Genomic DNA, 24,771 nt, shown 5'->3' with positions numbered 1-24,771 from the left:
TACTTTTGCATATTATAAGTGGATCACCAGGATAAAGCTTTCTTTACAGCAACATCATGATCAGAAAAGACAGGAAGGGACTGCATCCAAGAAATATTGTAGATATGCAAAGTAAGCTTTTTGTCATCTTGTGTGAATATGTAAAATGCTTCTTCAATAGAACGATTTAAAAAAAATATTCATTTTTTTAATTCATTTATTTATTTCAAGTACGATGTAAATACATTCTTAAATAGCCCTTCGTGTAATTGAATAAAGGAATAGGTTACTCCCTTTCATCATTATTAATATGCACACATCGAAACAAACAATCGGAAAAGAATTGATTAACGCCGGTGAAGTACATTACGGCTGGTACGCGGAAGAACTTTTATCGAGAATTCATTGATTGTGGGATGCTTAACGTCCAGTTGCAAACATTTCATGCATGTTCAGTATGATATATAGAGTACACATGAAAGGTCAGTATGAAATGCATTTTTTCGTTTTATAAGAAAATGACTTGAAAGTAAATGTCTGTCCAAATGATCATGAGTAGTCGGGTACTATTTATTTGATTTTGCGAATATATTTGAAAACATTCACTTCTGTGATCATCATTGTAAAAGGTATAATGGAAGACTTAATTTTACAACAGAGGCTGCGTATTTGAACACCCCAAATAAACAGCAGTTTGATAATGACAAAAACGGAAAAAAATATTTTGACAAAGATTAAGCAATTGAACGTGGCTTCGTACTTAAAAATACCAAAATGAATAGAACCCTGCGATTTAAACTGGCATTATTCAAGAATTTAAGATTTGGCAAAGGTAAAAGAATAGCAAAGAGACTGCGCAGTAAAATGTCATATAAAACTGAATGAAAAGCGAGGCTCGAAATAGAACTACATATTTTCATTGATCACATTTTGTAACAAGGTTTTAAATTTTCTTAATCAAATTATTTCCAAAGTGAGTCTATCCTCCCAATACCAAACAGTGTTGTGGTATATGATTGTAATGATCAGGGAGACGGTATGGTTTGCAACAATGGCCATTCATTCGTTAGTGAAATAGATGTTCTAGCTGACGCGCCAACACATTGTTTAACACATTGACACTGGAGAAAATATTCAGCATTTGTAGCCTTAACATTGCAAAATATGATGTATTCCTTACAAGTGGAGTGAATGTTAAAAGTCTAGGTATTCATTATTTATTTACAAGTCAGATATCGTTTGTTTCCGCATTTCTTACAATAGACAACAAATGAAAATGCTGCTTTAGAGGATCAATCAGCTCGAAACAGCAAGTCTTTACTTTGGACTTACGATAAACCTGTACAGGTGGCTCGGGAAAGATCTTGGAAAGTTTCGGATGGTTTTTCTTTCTTTCCAATTTTCGAGGATTATGTGTGATAACTTGTCAAATTTGGGTCTGTAAGTCGGCACAAACGAAACTCTTTTGTTGACCATTTGTCTTTATATTGTAAAATATATCTCGGCTGATGTCGTTAGCACGAGAGAAACCTTTATCAATTTCTTTTCATTTGTTGTCCAAATTTTGTAGGCATCGGCAAAGTTCTTGTAGTCGCTTACTAGTATTTGCAGTATCATTGGTGGGGCAAAATTCTTTTATTTTCGCATGGCCTGGCTTTAGGGAAGCTCTAGCTGCAATTTTTAGGATGACAACTCAAGGGTGAAAGATAGTGATGTTCGTCTGTAGGATTGCAATACAGATATGTTAAGATAATTCCATCCTTCACTTGCGTACTAGTGTGTCAAGAAATGAGATCTAAGAGTCAGAGATTTTATAAGTGAATTTTATTAAAGAATGAGCATCGTTGGCAAGCTCAATGAACAAATTTAGTTCTTGTTCAGTATTATTCCACTTTTATGTCAATATCGTTGTTGAAGCGGAACCAAGAGAGGGGTGGATAAATAGAGGAATTAAGAATTCGCTGTTCTAATTTCCCCATAAAAGTATTGGCATAAGACGGGGCTATCTTTGTTACCATTGCTGTCCCATTAACTTGGAGAACGTTAACCCACCACATCAATACAAAAGTTAGAAGCTGGACATTCAGTTGGTGGATGTAAGGTGTTGCGGGAGTTACAGACTGCCCTACAGACTTCAATACCCTCGCCATAGGGGATGCTAGTATAAGGAGATATAACATCAAGAAAGACAAGCATTGTTTCAGGTGGGAGAGGCTTCAAGGATTATATTTCCCTAAAATAGAGTGTTATGTCTTGTACTAAGTATATAGGATGATAAATTTTCTGCATGTGGTCTAATCAATTCTGACATTTTTCTCTTTAGGGTGGTCATTGGTCGAAACAATTGGTCTAACTGGATTATTTACTTTGTGTGTATTTTGGGAAAAAGATAAAAAGATATAAACGCCCGGCTTTAATCTTTCAGGATTTAGATATTTAAATGTGTCTTCATTTATATGATCCTTTTCAAACATAATTTTCAAGTTTGTGCTGACCTTTTTGTTGAATTGAGGGGTGGAGTCGCTGTTTAATTTCTTATAAAATCTCTCATCAGAGAGTTGACGTTATGCCTCTTGAATGAATTAACTGCCTTTATCTGCTGTTTTCTTTTAAAATGTGGTCTCAGCTTTTAAGAAACCTCAAAGGCCATACTAAAGAAGATATCAATCGTCCGACTGACCATTACTATCATTGACCACAACACTGCTTGGTCTAGGGAGAATAAAGTCACTCGGGGAAAATTATAAAAGAAATCGGTGTATTGTAAAGTTGTAGCACTACTCTTTCAAAAAACCCACTGTTTACCCATAAGAGTTCTTCATCCTCGTGTGCTATTTGATCGGCTCTGCGCGTTTTCGTTCCTAGTCCTGTGGACAACAAAATTTTTCATCTTTAATTGCATCAAATACACGCCTGAATGGAGCAAAGCGACCATCGTTCTCATCCATGTGCATATTCATGTCTCTGAGGGGTCTGAGTAGACCACACACGATTTAATATAGAGATTTGGTTGGTTATCGCCTCCTTTCTTATTTTAGGCTTCCAAAATAAACCGCTCATGCCCAAAATCCACACTCTCCGGTTTCATGAGATGCAAATCTGGAATTTTTTCGTCGTGTTTAGCTCTTTCTGACCCCCACTCGTTAAATACTATAACTGAGCACCTAGTATTTTTCCGGTATTAGCAATCGTTTGAGTAGAAACGAGTTCTTCGATATCCTTCTCAGAAACTGGAGGAACGAAACGTTCGTATTACTCGATCTTTGATTTTTATCGACATGGGTTGATTTTCCGTATTTACCCAATGCTGATCAAGATCAGTTGGGAAAGTATCATGCACTATGTAGTTTTTATCATAAAGAGCCACATCACCAATTCCGTATGCCACGGCTAAATCTAATCCGTTGGCGCGAAATCGCATCATTAAGATCGTACAGTTTTCCCCCGCAAGATCATTCTATCAGAATTTGTATAGTGTTTTAACGCTTTTCGAGAATCATATACGTTAATTCTTAAAAGACTTTCTATATATATCTAATTTGTCGTGTAGAATTATGTTCTGTGAATGCAGTATTTATTTCTTAACTATCTATAATCTGTCGGTTCTAGCATACTTTAACATATTAAAATAAGGAAATGTGGTATGATTTTTCATGAGACAAATTGATAGTTTTCAATTATTTTCAATTGATTTATTTTTTTTAGGAAGCACCTTACATGATCAACCTTTTGAATATGCTCCTACGGGCTGGGTTCAGAGAATAATCAACAATAATAGAAGAGAAGTTTCGCATAAAGCTCACAGCGTTTTCTGTGAATTAGACGTTCTTCGGAAACATTATGATAACTATGAATGGAAAGAATCGGCAAGGTAAAAATAAACTTTAAGACCAAATTGAATAATTCAGACATTTGATCCTTGGAACAATTAAAATGAAAGGAATAGACAAGGTTAAACTAAAAGTTTTTAAACCCATTTGAACGGAAAGAATCGACAAGGTAAAACCACTATGTTTAGACAAACTTAAACAGAAGTAATGCGAGGAATCAACAAAGTAAGACCAATTTCAAAAGAACTGATCAACAAGGTTAGCTCTAGATTATACCACTGCATAGAGATATTTCTCCACTCGAGACCTTTGAAATTGCCCTTCAAAACGCGAGGCATGTCGAGCATTTCAAATATTTACAATTTAACTTCTGAGAGTGGAGAACTATCCTATTGGACGATATTTGATGATATAATCTAATGATTTGTAGACGATATGCAGAAAACAATCGTTCTTTTCCAATGATATGCAAACAGGTGAGTTCCTTTTATGTAACATCATCAGGCAAAGTAGCATTTTTCATGAAATTACAATAGGAAATTCAGAGGAAAGTGAGTATTTGATATCATAATTGATTTTTACCAAAGTAAGAGCTGAAATCAAACGAACCACAAGATGATTGGTGAATTTCACATTACATGTTATCTAAAGCGTCATTTAATTACATATTTCATACTTTGTTATCAATTTATTCCATTGTTATTATATTTTGAATTGATGATTGATTGATTGTCGATTTGATCAGAATAGTGAATGAATTACATACATTTTAATAGATACAGATTGCTGATTCTTAATTTCGTATAAGCTACGGTCACTGAGATATCAAATATAAAGATACTACCGTTTCTATTCAATTGAATCACTTGGTAGTTTAATGTTTACCATTTTATAAGAAACCTAAAAATCTTAAAAAGGAATATTTTTCCATATTTTTTCATTTTGTCAGCTATATTTTGAAACAGGTGGGTTAAATATGAAGAAAATTTGGAAGAAGGAGGAAAACGCTGGTCCAAGCCTCATGTTGCCTCTTTGTCTATGCACTCGCTGTTTGAATTGCGATGTGCTTTCGTGGATGGCGTTGTTACACTAGACCATGATGCCCATTCGCTATCTAATGTCAATGGTGAGGTACTATTTACATAAAAATAAAACTTACTCATATTAAGAGTTGTATTATCTAAGCTATTTTGAAACGCTTTACCAGGTCTACCATATAAAAAATAAGATGTGGTATGATAGCCAATGAAACAACTCTCCACAAGAGACCAAATAACACAGAAATTAACAATGAACAAAGCCCATACCGCATAGTAAGCTATAAAAGCATTGTTTTTTAGTTTAATTGGCACTTTTGTAAGTGAATCGGAACCAAATTGAAGGTAAAAAAAGAATAACAAATTAAAAAAGAATTCATACCTGCCTATTTTATTTTAGACAGGAGAAACGTTAAACTAGATTTCAGCAATGGATTAAAATATGTATTTTCTTCAAATGAATTTAGCTATCAGTTCATTAATAAATCCAATGTACTAGTCACTGATGTCTCTGTCATGTCCATTAAAAAAATATAATCATAGATGTTTGAGTCTTCACGAAAAGATTCAGTTCCTTGTATTGTTTTAAGACAAAAGTACTATCTAATATAGAAATAAGAAGATGTGGTATGAGTGCCAATGAGACAATCCTCCATCAAAGTCACAATTTGTAAAAGTAAACCATTGTAGGTCAAAGTACGGTCTTTAACACAGAGCCTTTCCTCACACGGAACAGCAAGCTATAAAGGGCCAAAACATTACTAGTTTAAAACCTTTCAAACTTGGAGACAACCACTGAACATCAGGTTCCTGATTTAGGACTTAACATATATTAACTTTGTTTTCTTTTTATTTAAACTATAGACAAGCTCCTTGAAGAATGGCAGGATCAGAATGATATGGATACAAGGTTACGCCCACATCTTAGGGATATAATGTTGGCGGGACATAAACACAGCCATATCAAGCGTTCGAAGGCACCTAAAGGAAGCAGAACTCTGTCTGATATTGCTGATGAGAGATGTACGAGATCATTTCGTCTATGTTTAAGTTAAATAACTGTTTTGAAAAATAAACCTAGTTAATTATAAATGTAAACACCTATTTATTACATGTTTTCTTAACTTTAATGAAATTCATTTTCCACTATGCTTTCGTAGATATGCTGTCTTTTTTCAGGGTTACTAATGTTTGATCCATGAATAGTCTTGTATATAGAATAATTTGTGACCTGTACCGTTAAATGATCTATTTATTTAAATATATACCAACAAAACTGAAACAAAGAAAACATTATGTGGTACGAGGAAATGATAATAAATATACATATAATCAATTGATCATCCAAAATGAAAATTTGGGTGTTAAATGGAATAAAAGTAATAAGGAAATGGACGCTCACATTTGTTCCAAAGTGTTCCTTTTTCTCCCCATCTAAATCTATTAATAATATTTGCAGCGGAGGCAGAAAAGGGAGGATATGGTTTCCAACTTGCATCAAGTGCCAGTCTTGCAAGTATGGATAGCTCTGGACTGCATAGTGTTCCAAGTTCACAAGATCTTATGATTGACCCAACTAGTCCCAGTTATAAGGTTAGATATACATAACATAACGGTACACTAATTGCACCTATTTTGACATTTTTTCAACTACGTTTTTTTATTATCCAGTCAAATGTTTTGCGGTCTGTGTTTATTTTTGTAAATGTATCCTTGTTTACTATATAGTTATATCAATTTAATTTTATATTGAATCAATATTGAATCATAGAAATATGGGTTTGATCCAACTTCATAACGATCGAGGATTCCATATTCAATTTGCTCATTTTAAAAGATGACTTTTTGAGAACGTCGCATGACGACGTTTCCATAGATTCACTTTATCTGTTGATATTTACAGTGAACGTTTTGTTTATATTTGACCTATATTCAACTATGTTGAAAGACGTGTAAAATGTCAAATCATAATAATACCAAGTGCTTAGTCTCAAGGAAAACGTGTTAGATTTACACAGCTATTTTTGTTGAATAGGTGCAATTTGGGTCCTGTGACATTATATGCTATAAATGAAAACAATTTTAACAGAAATATCTGGATCATGAAAAAACACAACTTATTATTTTCTTTATGCTTGAAATCCTTACGATTGCCCATTTATTTTCTCGTAACTCAAAGAACCAATGCATCTACATTGTTTTAAAAGACTTGATAATATGTTGATATACTTGAATAAAGTATAATTGTGCAAAATATTTTTAGCCCAACTTGAACTTTATGAGGAAGATACCAAAAGATGCCGAGGCTGCCAATGTTATGGTCGGAGAAGTTGAAGAGCTTGAGAAGAGATTGATTGGTTTTGTGAGGCTAAAAGAGCCACGTCTTCTTGGTGATGTAACAGAAGTGGCATTGCCGTCACGCTTTGTTTGTTTTATGTTCGGACCGAAAGGAAGCATGACCCAGCTAATGGAACTCGGAAGATGCATATCAACTATGATGGTTGATGAGGTAGATTTCTCTTTTTCTCCGTTTCTTTATAATGACCGATTTTAGTATTAAATTCATGATTTATTTTCATTATCATTTCATTATCATGCATCGTTTAAATGGTTTGGATGAATTAGAAACCAGTAAAATGTTAAAGAATTTGAAAACGTTGGTTGCTTCTCATTTGGAAATCCAATTATGTAAATTTTATTTTAAACATTCTGTGAAAATTCCATTTGCTAACATGTATTTCAGACACGCTGTAGAAATTCCATGTGTGTATATTTTATTCCAGATACTTTATCTGTATGTATTAAAGTTTAGAAATTCTGACATATTCCATATGTGTATATTGTATTTAGACATTCCGCGAAATTCAATCTTGTTTTCTAGATACTCATCTTTGTATATACAATTTTATATATTCCGTAGAAATATATGTCTTGTATATCGTATTGTAGATATTCCGTGAATTAGCTTACAAGTGTCTTGATAAAGAAGAGTTCTTGGCTGGTGTTGACGAGTTCATGGAACAAGTAACGGTTCTACCACCTGGGGAATGGGATCCAAAAATTCGTCTCGAACCACCTTCGAAAGTTCCATCTCAGGTATTGTATTTCCAATTTTTTTTTTAAGTTTTGTCAACACGCCTATTGGTATATGATTTCAGTTCTATCATATGATTGATTGATTGGTGATGACCATCTCTTTCAGCAATATTGTACTATTCCGTGGCAGTCAGTTTTTAGTTCACCTGCAACTGTGGAATTTGTACTTTCTGAACCTCAGTGTTGACTTACTAGTAATACAGTCGATAGTTAAAACTGTTATTTTAATGTTAGCAAGTTGGATGTTTTGTTGACTCGCTTGCTTTGTTGGACAAATATTTGCTCAAGCATTGTTATTAAGATTGACATCTGCTATCAATAGATGGGCAGGTTTTCAGATTGAATTCAAATACTTATAAATGTTTTTTTGGAATCTAAGCAATGTATGCAAGTTGAAGCCCCGCGTATCTATTGATTACATATGTTAATCTAAATTACAATTTTTTAGCAAACATTTATACAAACAAAGCAAGCATGTCAATTAAACCTTTAACCTGCCCAGTAGTCTGCACTTCTGTGCTGACATGAATTATCATTTATATGATCATAATAATACATTTACTGTTTACAACTTTACATTTTTGAAATACTAAGTCTTTTCTACTTCAAGAAAAGATTAATTACCTTAGCTATATTTGGCAAAACCTATAGGAATGTTTGGTCTTCAATGCTCTTCAATTTTTTTCTTAACGCCTTTTGATTAGGGCATCACTGATGATTCTTTTGTAGACATAACGCGCGTCTGGCGCAAATACAAACTTTCAATCCTGGTATCCATGATGAGTTTATTGCTAGCATTAGTACCATGCTTTACGTTATATTTTCTGATTGTATCTTTTTTTTTAAAGATCGATTCATATTAATATTTATGGCATCAAATGGAGCATTAATTCGGATGAAACATGTATTACATTATATTATTTTCTTTTGTAGAATTTTAGAAAGAATTCAGTTAATCCGTTACTTGGGAAACTTTTACCAGCAGAAGAAGAAGGACACAGTATAGATGACCCGGCACTCTCGTGGTCAAAAATGTAAGCTTGTACTGATTTTCAGAACAATTTAAAATATTGTTTAAATTGACGTTTAACACTTTAATCCAGCATTCGATAAATGTATCTTTTACACAAAGGCAACATTAGTTTACCGCTGTTCAAAAGTCATTAATTGATTGAGATAAAACAAATCCGGGTTACAAACTAAAACCGATGGAAATGCATCAACTATAAGAGAAAAAACAACGAAACAACAGAAACACTGAAGTGCAACGAGAACAAACGGCAATGCAACCTACATAGAAACGAACTATTAGATAACAACTGCCATATTCCTGACTTGGTACAGGACATTTAAAAAAATATCTATCATTTATTCCTTATTGAATGTGAATCAGAGTAAAAGCTGGTCTATCTGCGAAAGACGCATTATCAGCAAAATATTGCTGTGTAAGGGATGGATCATGCAAATGACAGGTTTTGTTCTATATTTGCAGACCATTCAAGGGTTTAATAGACGATGTAAAACGAAAGATTCCACATTATCCCTCTGACTTCAAGGATTCCTTACATATACAATGTTTTGCTTCATTTGTCTATGTGTTCCTTGGAACCTTGACACCAAACGTAACATTTGGTGGATTGCTTGGTCAAGCTACAGATCAGTACATGGTGAGTTTTTATCGAACAGAAATAGTTTGTATTCTAATATTGCTTCTAATACTGACACATATTTACTCTTTGAGTATGTTTGTTTTGTTCATGCATCGTTGACAATGTAATGGAATTTAATGCGACTGTCATACAAGTGAGAGGTTTAGCTAGCTATAAAACCAGGTTCAATCCACCATTTTCTACATTAGAAAATGCATGTACCAAGTCAGGAATATGACAGTTGTTATCCATTCGTTTGATGTGTTTGGACTTTTGATTTTGCCTTTTGATTTTGGATTTTCCTTTTGAATTTTCCTCGGAGTTCAGAATTTTTGTGTTTTTACTTTTTTCATACAACTCTACAATACAATATGATCAGTCATAAATAAATAAAGACAACAGTTGTATATCATTGTTCAAAAGCCATCAATCGATTGAGAGAAAACTCATCAAAGATACCATGATTGAAACTATGTACGCCAGATGTCTACATAAGACGCTCGAAGCAAAAAAGTTAAAAAGGCTAAATAAAGCACGAAGTTGAAGAGCAAGGAGGACATAAAAGTCCTAAAAAATCTTATTGTAAATCGGTCAACTTTTGTTAGATAATTGAATATGCCATTCTATTACTTTGTACCGACTGATATAACTTGAAACCAATGCCAATACAAGAATCATTATGCAGGTTAGACCAGTCCTAAACGAAAATATATTTTTGTTAGGGAGTGATGGAGTGTATTTTTGCAGCAGCAGTTTCTGGTGTCTTGTTCGCCTTATGTGGAGGACAACCAATGAATATTTTAGGAAGCACAGGTCCCATGTTAGTGTTGGAAACAATCATCTATAATTTATGCAAGTAAGTATATATCATTATCTAATAAAAGGTGTGATCTTTTTATGTAATAGAAAAAATGAATGTTTATAGAAAAACAAAAGATATTGGGTATCAATACATGGCACAAAATCAGTCTATCCACAACAGAAGTAAAAACAACACACACACACACAAAAAGCTAAGGAACTGCGCTTTTATTGGTGTTTTTTATATAGCATGATTTAACATGTCTTTATTTGCAGAGATAACGGTCATGTATTTTATATGTTTTTTTAACATGTCTTTATTTGCAGAGATAATGGTCATGAATTTTATATGTTTTTTCACATATCTTTAATTGCAGAGATAATGATTGGGATTTTATGCCGGCGAGATTCTGGGTAGGAATGTGGACTGTACTTTTCATTCTTATTATAGTCATATTTAACCTAAGCTCATGCGTCAAGTATATCACTCGATTCACAGAGGACAGTTTTGCTACACTGATTGCAGTGATATTTATTGTGGAGGCCTTCAAGAAATTATTTGAGATAGAAAAGGATTATCCTGTTAACTTTCATCCCGATGACCCTATTCCTTTCAACTGTTCATGTAGCAGTACATGTAATGAAAACGTCACAACAGCGCTTGGGGCCCTCGCCTATGGTGCTTTTACCAACTATACGTGCACAGGAACAGAAAATTTTACAACCAGCAATATAAGTATCAACTGGAATGGTCTGACACCAGCCGAGTGTAGTGAGTTCGGTGGAAGCTGGGGTTGCGATCCTAAACAATATTATGGAGATGTTTTTTTCCTGTCTGTTATTTTATTTGCTGGAACTTTTGGAATAACAGTCTTATTGATTTCATTCAAAACTAGCTCACTGTTTCCAAATGTAGTAAGTATTCCCTGCTGTTGTGTGTTATTTTTAAAGGAAACCCCTCTTATACACAATTCTCTCCATCTAAACTGAAAATATATATAATATTTCTATCTCTCTCTCTTTCTTTCTTTCAAAAATCTTTTCAACTCTAGCGATTTCCTGAAATTCGGTTCACCTCTGCATACTTGAATTTATATTGATGGAGGAGATGTATATAAAAAAATGTGTTAGGAATTTACCTATTTTATTATGTAGCAAAAAAACGGTCCCGTGACCCCATTTTTTTTTAATTTGTTATATCTTGAAGCATAATATTAGAGCTATCTTCTCATACTTTTATCTCAAAATTTTATGGTGTAGTTTTTGTTTTATGGCAGTAAATTGGGGTTTCCATTCATAATCTATACAAAATTTGTCAATTTTGTACAACCTGTAGCGAGAAACAAAGGCCCGTGACCAATTCTTTTTTCTTTCTTTTATTTCAAAGCATGATATAAACTACATTTTGGCAAATAATTATTTTCTATGGGTTATAATTTAGACACCCCATCTACCTTAAATTTTGTTTATTGCAACTTGGTTTCGGACCTAGCTTCAGATGTTCAGTCAATGGGTTATATTTATAGATTATCGTTGATCATCTGAACGAGATTGATTTTCTCGCTTGAGCTGGTACAGCGAAAGTGAGAAAAGCAATCGAGTTGAGATGACCAATGATAATCTTTTTTGCGTAAACCCCTGAGGGTTTACGCAGTATATATTGGACGAGTGATGTAGTCTTTCGGAACACCGGATGTTAGTCGGAACACTTCTGGTCTTTCTATAACCACCTTTCAAATACATGCGCAATAGCTATGACCACCTTTCAAATGCATGCGCAATAGCTTACAAATCTGTTGAATATGCATTAGCATCTTAAGTTGCTATAGAGATATTTTACGTATGATCTGAAATTTATTATGATATAATATTTTCTTGCACACGATTACAAGCTGCTAATATTAACCTACATGCGTAGTATTTTAATTAGTCAAACGATGTAACCAGCTGTGTTTAGATATGAGATAAGATTTCATGTAAACAATGCGCTTTATATTCTGAACGAGAATAATTAAAAATAAAATCTTTAGAAAGAGTTTTAGTAGCATTTTATTTTAGATTTTACGTTTAGTGAAGATGTACATGTTGTAAAAAGCAAGCTATTTATTTTTTTATACTGAAATTAAAGGGAAGTCTTTCTTGCATATGATTAAATTACAGTTATTTTTTTTGGTTAAATATTGCAACTTTAATAAAAAAAAAATGGTTATTAAAAATAAAATTAAATAGATATCTATAATACTAAAATTACGAGGTCCAATTTGTCAGCCGTCATCACGTAAAAACGACGAATCAAAGAATTCGACTTTATATATAACTAATATAGTACAAAGGTGTACATTAAAAATTACACCACTCCAGGCCCTTTTGATTTCCACGTTATTAATATTGCCAATAATTAAGAAGTTCCGGGTCGAGTCCGATACCGATACCAATAGTATATTCACCTGTTATCGATTATCTGTACGTTCCGCCTCTGACAGGCGCACCACCAAACGGTGTATTCGGGATTAATATGCTATATAGTATTACACGGGTCATAATCACAGGGTTGACACTACTTAATTGTCAAATTGTTACCTATTGTAGTATTTTAATCAGTTAGACTTTCTAAGATAACAATACGAATACTAAAAATCTGGACTAAAATAAGGCATATAGGTACAGTTTTCAATCTATTAGCGGGCATGACGTAAAACAGCGAATCAATCAATTCAACTTTATTTATAACTAATATAGGACAATGCTGTTGATTAAAAAATATTCCATTCCAGGACCTTTTGTTTTCCAAATAATTAATATTATCAATAATTTATAAGTTCCAGTTCGACGGGTTCAAACAGAAAGATTTGAAAGCAGAGAAAACTGTGTATCTTATAATTGGCATTACTTTATCAGATGACAATGCTAATACTAAAATAAGGCTTGCGCATAGTTATATACTTTAATTCCGTCACGGACCCGCGAATATCACGGGTGTGTTCTAGTTGAATATGAAAAAATAAAATATTTTGAACGAGAACAATTAAAAATAATATCTTTAAAAAAAGTATTAGCACTTTTTGAAATTTTACGTCTAGGATAGACCAAGGACATGGAAATATAATCATAAATACGTGCCTCAAATAGGTGTAAAAACGAGGATTTTAAAAAAAATCGTTTATTGAAAATAACGTTAAAATTAATTATGAAAGTTATGTCCGTATTTATTTTCATTAATATTGCAAATTTAAAGTTATTTTCTTTGTTTAAATATTGCAACATTATTTACTTTTTTTAATAACCTCTGAATCCTTTTCGTCATTAAAATGCGACTGATAAGTATAGATATTCAATATGAAGGGGGAAAAAATAACCGTGACTGAAATCTAAATCTAAAATTTATTTTAAAAAAATACACATTTGACCATGCAGATGTAAGAAATGAAACAACGAATTAAATGTGCCACTTTAATTACAACTGATAACCTAAAAATGAATCATGCATGCATTTTAAGCAGACTTAACCAGGTCGGCGATAAGATATCGAATATAAAAAAAGAAGATATCGGGTTTGGTGTCAATGAGACAACTATCTGCAAGAAACCAAAATAACACAGAAATACAAACTATGGGTCACCGTACGGCCTTCAACAACAGGCAAAGCACGTACCGCATAGTCGGCTATAAAAGGCCCCGAAATGACAATGTAAAACAATCAGTCAAAAAAGAAAATTAACAAAGTCCGTATCATCGTATCCGTAACTTAGTTGCTCACAAGAGGAACTTTACGCAAGCGTTTAAACACGCGTTCCATAAGTTTGAAGTACGTCGAAATGCAAAGGTATACGCTTGGTGAACGCTTTTACTTCAGGAAAATTTTAATGGAACATAAAAAAAATCATTCAGCTCAAGCGTTTGTCAAACGTATATATACATGTACCTGTAAACTGCACGCACATAATATACACGCTACACGAGCGTTGAAAACGCTACAGATAAGTTTTAGACACGTTAAGAGAACATTGCATACAAAAATACTCGTCGCCTTAAAGCTTTCATTTAGGAAAAGAAGTCCGATACGGGTGAAACTTCATCAAACCTACAGAAGATATTACACCCTCTCTAACCATGCAACATGGGACTAGACATAGAAGTACAGGAACTACTCACATTAGTTTGAGCTGTACAAGATCTACAAAAATATCCCGCCTGTCTCAAAGGTGCATATAGGATCGACCATGGTCCAGCACTAATGATACAAATACCAACCAGAGTTACAATGACGTGGTAGTAAGTCTTTAAAGGCCACCGAGCGGCCTTCAAAAATGAAAAAAAAACTACTATTTAGTCGGCTATTAAATGCCTCGACCATTAAGATTTAAAAACAAAAATCAAACAAAACTAAACAGCCTTATTGATAACAAAATAATTTACGAAAACAACTTGACCGACATGAATTATGAACAACAACCACTGTACTACATGTTTCTGGCTTTAGAATGGACATTGGCACATAAACAATGTGGTGGCCATAAACCCAACCCTCCCAAATGAACCAAACCTTAAGGACAACACATCGCAAGAAAAAACTGTAAAATATCAGTTGCAATTCGCGTCCCTAAAATTATGGGTACGGTGCACAATAATCACTTACATAAAAACAATAGACACAAATCACTGAAATAATCGCACTTACCGAAAGCTATTTCAAAGCTAGTGAACATGTAGACGAACCAGTGGACATAGACGGACTGGTAAACATATAAACAGACGACCGAATGTGACAGACTTATTGACAAACATTCACATATAGACAGACCTGCAGTTGGGAATGTAGGAAGACCAGGAGAAACGCTAAGGTACGCTTTACGCACACCCAATACACGCTGTAAGCTCGTTGTGCACACGATACAGATATATATGATTGACAGGTTGAATGCATCAAAATTACTAGCGTTTTGGTAGCGTGCATGATTTTTTTTACCTCGGCCGACGTACGTCGGATCTATACGTTGATGTGTGAAGCCGGTATTACATTATTTAAACCACTAAACAGGCAATGTCAGTTTCTAATTCTTATGCACAACAAAAGTAATATAAGACAATACATCTTTATTAAACAATTATCTAATATATATATAATGCCAAACAAGCATTTGGGTTTACGATTGCATTTCTTTTTTTAAAGAAAGCAACTTGTATCATACATTAATCTACATGTGTTTGTCAATAAATACGTAAACTATAATAATTATATGAGCATTATTTGAATACAAACGAAGTGAATCCGTATTAACTTCAATTGACATATTTTAAGAAAATGAATAATTATCCATACTAAAACAGTTTGAATTAAGAAGAAATTTTACATGGGTGACATTTCCATTGTAGATTCGTCAAAGAGTAAGTGACTTCAGTGTGTTGATAGCCATTGTTTCCATGGTGTTGCTTGATTATTTTCTAGGTCTCCCGACACCAAAACTAACTGTACCCAGTGAGTTCAAGGTACGTCTTTATGTTAACCTAATTGTTGAAAAACAAATAAACAATCTTTATCTATAACGAACTTTAAAAAGATCAAATGGTATAAAGTCGTTGGAAGATAAAAAAAAAAAAAGGACAATAAAAATTCATATGTCAAAGATAAAGAGAAACGAAATCCGATAAAAGATACACACAGAAGCCCTCAAACTCCACATTAATAAATTAAGGCATAGCAACTTGAAAACAACAATAATACATGGGGGATCTCGATCAATTCGGAAATGTACGAAGATTCTGCGCTTCATGTTGCACCAGTTGTATTGTTGGTTGTAAGTACAGATTCTGTGAAAACTGTCATTCGGTGATGACGTCACAATAAAAAAAAAGAGAGAACAGTAAATCAAATAATTAAATAAATAATCTTTATTTCTAGAGGCTAATCCCATTAGTTAAAACTAATCTCCCTGAGAATTCTCAAAATAATAATAATATAAATAAGTCTATACAGTATTATGATGATATATTATACACAATATACAATTGTATATAGATATTAGTGAAAAAGTATATTATTTGCACAATTTATGAAAAATTTGTAACATTTAAACAAAAAATACAAGTTGGCTTTGGAAGTTTAATAATTTTTCATCAGCTGAATGTAAATTATAATTTTGATTACCAGTAAAATGAAAGTTCATTTGAAAATAGTTAGGAACCATATCATTTAATGATTTAGATACAAGAATTTGCCTTTTGATATTGAATTAGTTTTTACACATTTTATCATTTTTAACTATTAAAACTAACTGGAGGGTGTCATTATGTTAGTTTCTACTATAACCCTAGCCGATTTCTTTAATAACTTATTAAATTTATGTATTCCACTTTCATAAAAACTACCCCAGATATATTACAACAATAGTCAAACAATGGCAGAATATAAGAGGAAAATATTTTCTTATCTTTTGTCATAAGTTGATTCTGTTGGCTAAGACCAAAATTAATAATCATAAGATTTTCCTCATGGCGGATGAATTTGTACCTTATGAGCTTAATTGAATGGAAGTATATATAGGTACATACAATACAAAACACAATAAATACAACAACCATTACTTTGTAGGCACTAGACTTGTATGGAGAAAAACAATTTAAAACTTACAGGAAGGTTAAATGTTGCATTGATGGACAAGTCTGAGAGCTAAATAGTTAATAGGAAACATATAGAAATATTGATATGGTCTTCTTTCAACAAACTAAAATTATTAAATGGAAACGGCAAAAGTACAAAAATGTGTCATAATGAATAAAAAATACTCGCTAATACATAAATGAACGACTTTTTACATTTTGTTTGTATAGCCAACAAGACCAGGTCGTGGATGGATCATTAGTCCCTTTAGTGACAAGAACCCGTGGTGGTTGTATTTAGCTGCTAGTGTTCCTGCTGCACTTTCAACAATCTTAGTCTTTTTAGATCAACAAATTACTGCTGTGATTGTCAATAGAAAAGAACATAAATTACAGGTGAGCTTCTGTGTTCAAGATGGACAGGATTATTTTCAATACTCATATACACATTAGTTAACAAATTAATTTCACATCGCATTTTTATTGATTTTTTGAATTTATCCTCAAAGTTGCGCAAAAATAATAGAAGTAATACATATAATCCAATTGAAGCTGATCTGTTCCAAGGAAATTTAACTTATATTTGTTCATGATAACGTACACATTTTGTGGTAAATTTAGGTATTTTGTATTATTTTCAGAAAGGGGTTGGTTACCATTTAGATATGTTTATAGTTGCCATTACTGTGGGTATTCATTCATTGCTTGGTCTTCCATGGTACGTAGCTGCCACTGTGTCTGCACTTGCTCATGTCCAAAGTTTACAGAAAGAATCTGAATGTACAGCTCCTGGCGAAAAACCAGTGTTTTTGGGAGTCAGGTTAGAAATATTAATCAGATTTTTATATTTTATCTAATTCCACAAGTTCAGTGCTTTAATTGATAAATGTACCGTTACTTTTACATTTTAATGCGTATGCTACCGCAATAGTATACTGCTTATTTTGTATGGAATGAATTGCCTAAGTTTTTTCCCATGTGATCGAGTAATGGCGTGTGTCTCCGATGTAAGCCCATTGTTACGTGTTACAATGAACTATCAGTCAGTTCTACCTGTTTTCTCTCTTCTCATGTAAATTTTTTTATTGCACGATCATTTAAAAAAATGAAGAAAAAAAATCATGACACATTGTTATAAAAATAAATAGATGTGATATGATTCCCAATAAGACAAAATCCACCAAAGTTCAAATGGGTAGATAACGGCAATATATTTAGATAATTCTTTATCATTTAACAAAAAAAAAACTCATCAAGATAACAATAAGTGTTGTTGAATTGATCAATTTAATGGAATTTAGAGGGATCTTTACTGAGTTTGGCCATAAACTGTGATTCGTTACAGCACAGAAACAAGTCTTTTATTAAAGGGGCACAACAGGTACCCATAGGAATACCTACAATATGTCGACAAATTTTATTGCAGAAACGTTCATGGATATCAATAGTGTAATCTCTATTTTATTTTTTGAATTTCTATACGTGTTTTTAATATACCGTTATCCTAATATTTGTTTACATTTTTATACAGAGAACAGAGAGTGACAGCTTTATTTATTGGTATACTAAGTGGTTTGGCCGTACTCATAACCAGTGTTCTTAGGGTAGGTTTTTGAAACCCTTATTTTATACTTTTGATTTTCTTCAAGTATTGATTTTCTTCATGTGTAATCTGTTTGTTAGGTACATATACAGAAATATGTATGTAAATAAAGTCAACAGTAGTATACCCGTGTTCAAAAGTCATAAATCGACTGATGGAAAATAAATGTGGGTTACAAACTGAAACCGAGCGAAACACAACAACTATAAGAGAAAAACAAAGGAACCACAGGAACACTGAAGTGCAACGAAAACAAACTCTAACACTCATAGAAACGAACTATTTGATATCAACTGCAATCAACATAAAACAGTACAACCTTGTTCTAAAATACAATAATACTCAACTCCGAGGAAAAACCAAAACGAAAAGACACTAATCAAATGATAAAATCAAAAGCTCGAACACATCAAACGAATGGATAACAACTGTCATATTCCACACTTGGTACAGGCATTTTCTTATGTAGAAAATGATTGCTAAACCTGGCTTTATAGCTAGACAAACCTCTCACTTGTTTGTATAACATAAAGTGAAAACAACTTGTTTGATTTCTTAGGTTTTATAGTCGAATAAAGGAAACATTAAATGAATGATTTTTAAAAGTACTGTTTTACATCAAATTATGAAAATGATTATTGGCAACGTTATGGAAATAAACTCATCATAGATACAAGGACTACATTTAGTATATACGCCAGACGTGCGTTTCGTCTACAAAAGACTCATCAGTGACGCTCGAATCCAAAAAAGTTAAAAAGGCCAAATAAAGTACGAAGTTGAAGAGCATTGAGAACCAAAATTCCTAAAAGTTTTGCCAAATACAGCTGAGGTGATCTATGCCTGAGGAATGTGGGAATATAGGTTTGTATGTAGATAGATATTTTTCTTGTTATGGGATTTAACACACTTTTAAGAATTTTACTAAATAAAATTGAACATTCCGTTCTTAGAGAATCCAAGAAACATCTTTAAAGAATGTTTTTCATTATGATGTTTTTTTTATTTATAGATTATACCAATGCCAGTGTTATATGGGGTCTTTTTCTTCATGGGATTTTCGGCATTGCGGGGACAACAGGTGAGTATTTATTATACTGCATATAAAATAATCGAAGGACTGAAGAATTGAACATGACCGCAAGTCTGATGGATGTTCACATGCACTTGTTTCAGAAAAAAAATCGTATTTCTATACTGGAAAGTAAGGTTAAGGTACATAGATATATTATTTTCTGCGACATGTTCGTGTACTGATGATGAATAAATGGCACAATTTCAACCTCATCGTAATTGTTATCATATTGTAGTAATATAATCATTTGTTATCGTTATAGGATAAAAGTAAAATCACTCCGAGGAAAATGCAAAACAGAAAGGCATATTATATATATTGTTGTTACATATTATTACAGCGAATGGTCATGAGGACATTTCGGTGTATGTTGCCGAAGACATTTCTACCCACGTGACTTGCGTTTTTGACTGATAACCGAACGCATTTCGTATAATCATCGAGTGCTAAATAACATCCCTTATCGCATTTTCTATCTGTGCATTTTGTATAAGTTCCAACGGTAGATGGGTGAATATTCACATTTCTTGTCTTTTATCTCTTTGACAGTTGTTATCCATTCGTTGTATGTGTTTGAGCCTTTGATTTTGCCATTTGAATAGGAGCTATCCCTTTTGAATTTTCATCGGAATTTGGTATTTGTGTGGTTATACTTTTTGGTGAATAGTTGTTTCAATAGCTAAAGCATTCATACATCATTTCCTGATCCAAACCTGTCTGCATCAGTCTTGTATCTTGGACTATGATACTGACGATAAAATTCCCAGAGTACATAAAATAAACAGAATTCTCACTTAATAATTTTAAGTAAAACAAATACAAAATTTAAACAGATACAATATAAAATGCAGATAATTGCAGATGAAATATTCAAACTACATCACACCATCAAAGACTAGGAGGTTAATACTTAATGATCAATTATTCTCATTCAGTTATCAGTTCAATAGTTTTAACTAAAAATAACTTAATATATATTGAGTAAGTAAGTATGTAAGTAAAAAAGTAAGTAAATAGTTTATTATAGTGTCACAATATGATATAGACATCATCATATCGAGCATCATATTACTTATTAGATCCCTGCTTTTAAAGACATATGAGACACTTTCGTTCTTTAAAAAATTATATGCTATAATGTTAAATGAATACTTAAATAATAAAACCTTTCATATGATACAAAGAAATGTTCGTTAAATTCAATTATACATACAGTATAGATTTTATCTTCCTACGTTTACACATTAGATGCAATGTCTTGGCTAATACAACTTGGGTATCATCACATTTCATAATAATAAAATTAAACTTGTCATCAGAATTAAATTGTAATACTGTTATCCCTTTCACATCATTTGTTTATTGTCATAAATTTCACATTAATATCCAATAACGAAGCGTACAGTAAAAAGTAGAAAAAGAATGATGAAATGTAAAACTTTGATATTCAATGACAATCGTTTCTTTCTGTTTCTTTTTAGTTCGTGGATCGTCTGATCTTGTTCCTACAGCCACGGAAATACCAACCCGATGTGCCTTACATTCGTCACGTACAGTTGTGGAGAATTCATATCTTTACCATCATCCAGATAATCTGTTTGGTGCTATTGTGGGTCGTGAAGAGCATTAAATCTATTTCCATTGCCTTTCCACTTTTGGTAAGTTTTGATTAAAAAAAATCGGTCGAAATTCTAACTTTTCATAACTTAAAAAGAAGAAGTGTGTTACTAAAATAACATATACCAACTAATGTCTGTATTATGACTTTCTAACTGCTCTTCAAATCTATGTCGTTTACGCATATAAAAAAAAGCAGACATCTATTTGAAATAGTATTAACATACAAACCAGTTGTATAATTTTGTTGTATGAAAAAAGTCCTTATAGAATTCTGTCGCTAATATGTTTATTATTCTAACATGCGATCCTATGTATTTGTATATGAATAATTCTATAGTTGGCTACTGCAATCTGCTCAACATACACAGACATTAAATGATATTAGTACTATAATGAATTTCGATTATGATTTACTTTATACTTTTTTGTAGGTGCTAGCTACTGGAATAGTACGAAAAGTACTGGAGTGTATTTACACAAATCATGAGCTGAAATATATCGATGATTTACTTCCAGGAAGTGAAAAGAAGTCTCACAACGAGGTACATATATAGAAACATAATAATGTCCATTGTCGAACTATATATAGGCAACAGTAGTATACCGCTGTTCCAAATTCATAAATCGATTGAGAAAAAAACAAATCCGGTTTACAAACAAAAACTGAGGGAAACGCATCAAATATAAGAGGAGAACTACGACACAACAGCATTTCAAACTCATAAATCGACAATCAACTGACAACGCCATGACGAAATAAAGACAAACAGACAAAAATAGTACACACACCAAAACATAGAAAATTAAAGACTAAGCAACACGAAAACCATCAAAAAATGGGTTTGATCTCATGTGCTCCGGAAGCGTTAGCAGATCCTGCTCCACATGAGGCAAACGTCTTATTTCTCATGTTAATACAAAGCCGGTAATAAGTACAATTCGGTAAGTCATATCCGTGAAAAGAGAACGGTATTGTATAAACGACATAAGGAAGATAACCTGAAACATCATTCAACATTAAGACTTGATAACACCTGAAACACCATTTAAAACCGATCAATGTAAAATGAGCAGATTAGTCCTTGACAATGAAGATTTAGTGTAAGAAGAGCATCTGATATACTAAGTACAGTCAAACCTGTTTTAAGAGACCAACAATAGTGGTCTATTTAAACAGGTGGTCTTTTAATACATGTTCAATTTATATGAAATGTTCTACAGAGGGATCTAAAATTGGTGGTCTTTTAACACAGGTTTTTGCTTAGTACAAGTGGTCTCTTAAACAGGTTTAAATCTAATATACCTTTAATCGTTCATGGCTATTACAGAATGGTTGCAACTGCTGAAAGCTAATTGAATGGTGTATTGATTAACTAATATAGAAACCATACCTTTTATAAATCTGCCGTTAACATATAAATACTGTATTATGTCTTTTACTTTTTTAAAGGACAACGAGAAAATTGATGTTCCATATAAAACATTTAGCAGCATTGATTCTGTCAGCGCAATAGTAGAGGACAAAGAAAACGGAATTAAACCAAGCTTTTATGTTGACGAGGAATGTGACGTGAAACAGAGAACAACAGCTCTAGGAAACACAAAACTTTGAAATGTGACTTAGTCACTTTCTAACTTACAATATCAAAGAAATACAAACTTTGAAATGTGGCATTCTAACTTAAGATATCAAAGAATTACTAAAATTTGAAATGTGACATTCTATGTTAAAATATAAGAGAAATGTGATATTTAATTAAAAAATCTCTTAATAATGAAATATTTTTTTCTCATCAACCTAAAATGAATTTCTTATACACATGTTATCATAATATTTTATCTAAATATTAAACAACGTATCTTGAATGTGAGAGCAACTTTAAACGTATAATTCGTCATGTGGATTTGGAAGTTTTTTTCAATGAATTAAAGTTAAATGCGCTTTTAAGAAGACATCTTATAAGCAATGTGATAAACATATATGCAGTAAATATGATTGATTAACAATTAGTTTAGTATTTTAATTTCTATTTTCATATGTGTCTTCCTTAAAAACTAATCAATGCAAGTCTTTCTTTAAAAGAATTATTGTAAATTGAAGAGACTGTAACCTTAGTATGTACATATTCCGCTTGGTCACACTGGTCATATCAACTTTTTATATCAGGATATCATCTTAAGATTGTCTATTATTCATACTAGTAGTTCAGCAGTAAACTGATGTTTTTTGTGTTTTAATTAGCTAGTGTTGTTAAACATAACAGGAAATCTATATGTTTTCTATACATTTTACTATTATGAAATCTCTATTTTTCTTCATTTTTCAACTTTAGTTATACTATCAAGGTATGCTTCATCTAAATTCTAAAGTTGCATTATAAAAAAATAGAAATTGTATTATTTAATTTCACATGTTTCATCTTGAAAATAAAAAAAAATGTATAAAAAAAATTAAAAAAAATTTTAAAAAAAATATTTAAAATTAAAAAAAACCTGCATTTATTCAACTGGTATAGTGACATGTCTTTTTTATTAGTTTATGGTAAAGCTGTATTTACCTATAAGTTGTGAATATCTGTGTGATTTAGTCTAGTTTTGAAGAGTTGTCTTATTAGCCATCATTTTGTCATCGCCTTTACAATCAGGGATTGTTTTGGTGTACGGTAAAATATTTCAGCTAGCGTTAATTATATGCATAGAAATTCCTGGCCTTTATTACAGTAAACAAAATATTGACAAATACCACACAGGCAAAAATAAACCTAATAGTGAATCTTGTGCATGCCTATATGACTAGTATTTTGTTTTTTTCAAAGTGGTGTATATAGTCTTTTGAGAAAGTTGTTCTGTTCGGTATAATGAACAATTAAATAATGGCTGGTACCAATTGTAATAGCAAGTTTGTTTTCCCTTTGATACTAGCTATTGCCCTCTGTTTTTCATCAAGCAAAAGAATGTATCGCAGGATAAGCTATTACTCTCATAATCAGTCAAAGTTTGTATAAGTTAATTAGTAAATTGTTTTTGTTCAATAGATGGTGCTACTTAAAGGAACGAACTTCGTCTGACAGCAAGTCAAATATGAATAATTCGCATTGAAATTCTGTATTGAAATGTTTTGATATTATAATAAAAAAACAAATGATGTCTGGTTTATTATTTTTTTACTTTTATTGCATTGTTAAATTGAGAATGGAAATGGGGAATGTGCCAAAGAGACAACAACCCGACCATAGAAAAAAAACAACAGCAGAAGGTCACCAACAGGTCTTCAATGTAGCGAGAAATTCCCGCACCCGGAGGCGTCCTTCAGCTGGCCCCTAAACAAATATATACTAGTTCAGTGATAATGAACGCCATACTAATTTCCAAATTGTACACAAGAAACTAAAATTAAAATAATACAAGACTAACAAAGGCCAGAGGCTCCTGACTTGGGACAGGCGCAAAAATGCGGCGGGGTTAAACATGTTTGTGAGATCTC

General features: G+C 32.4%; 1 protein-coding gene across 1 annotated transcript; it reads left to right on the top strand.

The window, feature by feature from the left end:
- Positions 1–24,441, top strand: LOC139524819 (electroneutral sodium bicarbonate exchanger 1-like). Its single transcript, XM_071319926.1, has 19 exons — positions 1–111; positions 3,685–3,850; positions 4,775–4,935; positions 5,711–5,869; positions 6,306–6,439; positions 7,110–7,355; positions 7,796–7,942; positions 8,876–8,976; positions 9,435–9,609; positions 10,314–10,447; positions 10,770–11,307; positions 15,766–15,879; positions 17,221–17,385; positions 17,631–17,809; positions 18,521–18,593; positions 19,605–19,673; positions 21,149–21,325; positions 21,719–21,829; positions 22,738–24,441. Exons 1-19 carry the CDS (start codon positions 57–59, stop codon positions 22,897–22,899), a joined length of 3,066 nt encoding a protein of 1,021 aa, XP_071176027.1. The 5' UTR covers positions 1–56; the 3' UTR covers positions 22,900–24,441.
- Positions 24,442–24,771: the final 330 nt, after the last annotated feature.

Source organism: Mytilus edulis, chromosome 1 (assembly GCF_963676685.1).
Source record: "Mytilus edulis chromosome 1, xbMytEdul2.2, whole genome shotgun sequence".
Taxonomy (NCBI): domain Eukaryota; kingdom Metazoa; phylum Mollusca; class Bivalvia; order Mytilida; family Mytilidae; genus Mytilus; species Mytilus edulis.
Note: the sequence above shows the minus strand (reverse complement) of the source record. Positions and strands in the feature narration are given on the sequence as shown.

What these genes read in the sequence shown, in the direction of transcription:
- LOC139524819 (XM_071319926.1), top strand. Translation starts at nt 57, where the DNA reads ATGATCAGAAAAGACAGGAAGGGACTGCATCCAAGAAATATTGTAGAT. An exon ending in CAACTAGTCCCAGTTATAAG is followed by an intron (nt 6,440 to 7,109) that starts GTTAGATATACA and finishes AAATATTTTTAG; the next exon opens with CCCAACTTGAACTTTATGAG. An exon ending in CTTCGAAAGTTCCATCTCAG is followed by an intron (nt 7,943 to 8,875) that starts GTATTGTATTTC and finishes TTTCTTTTGTAG; the next exon opens with AATTTTAGAAAGAATTCAGT.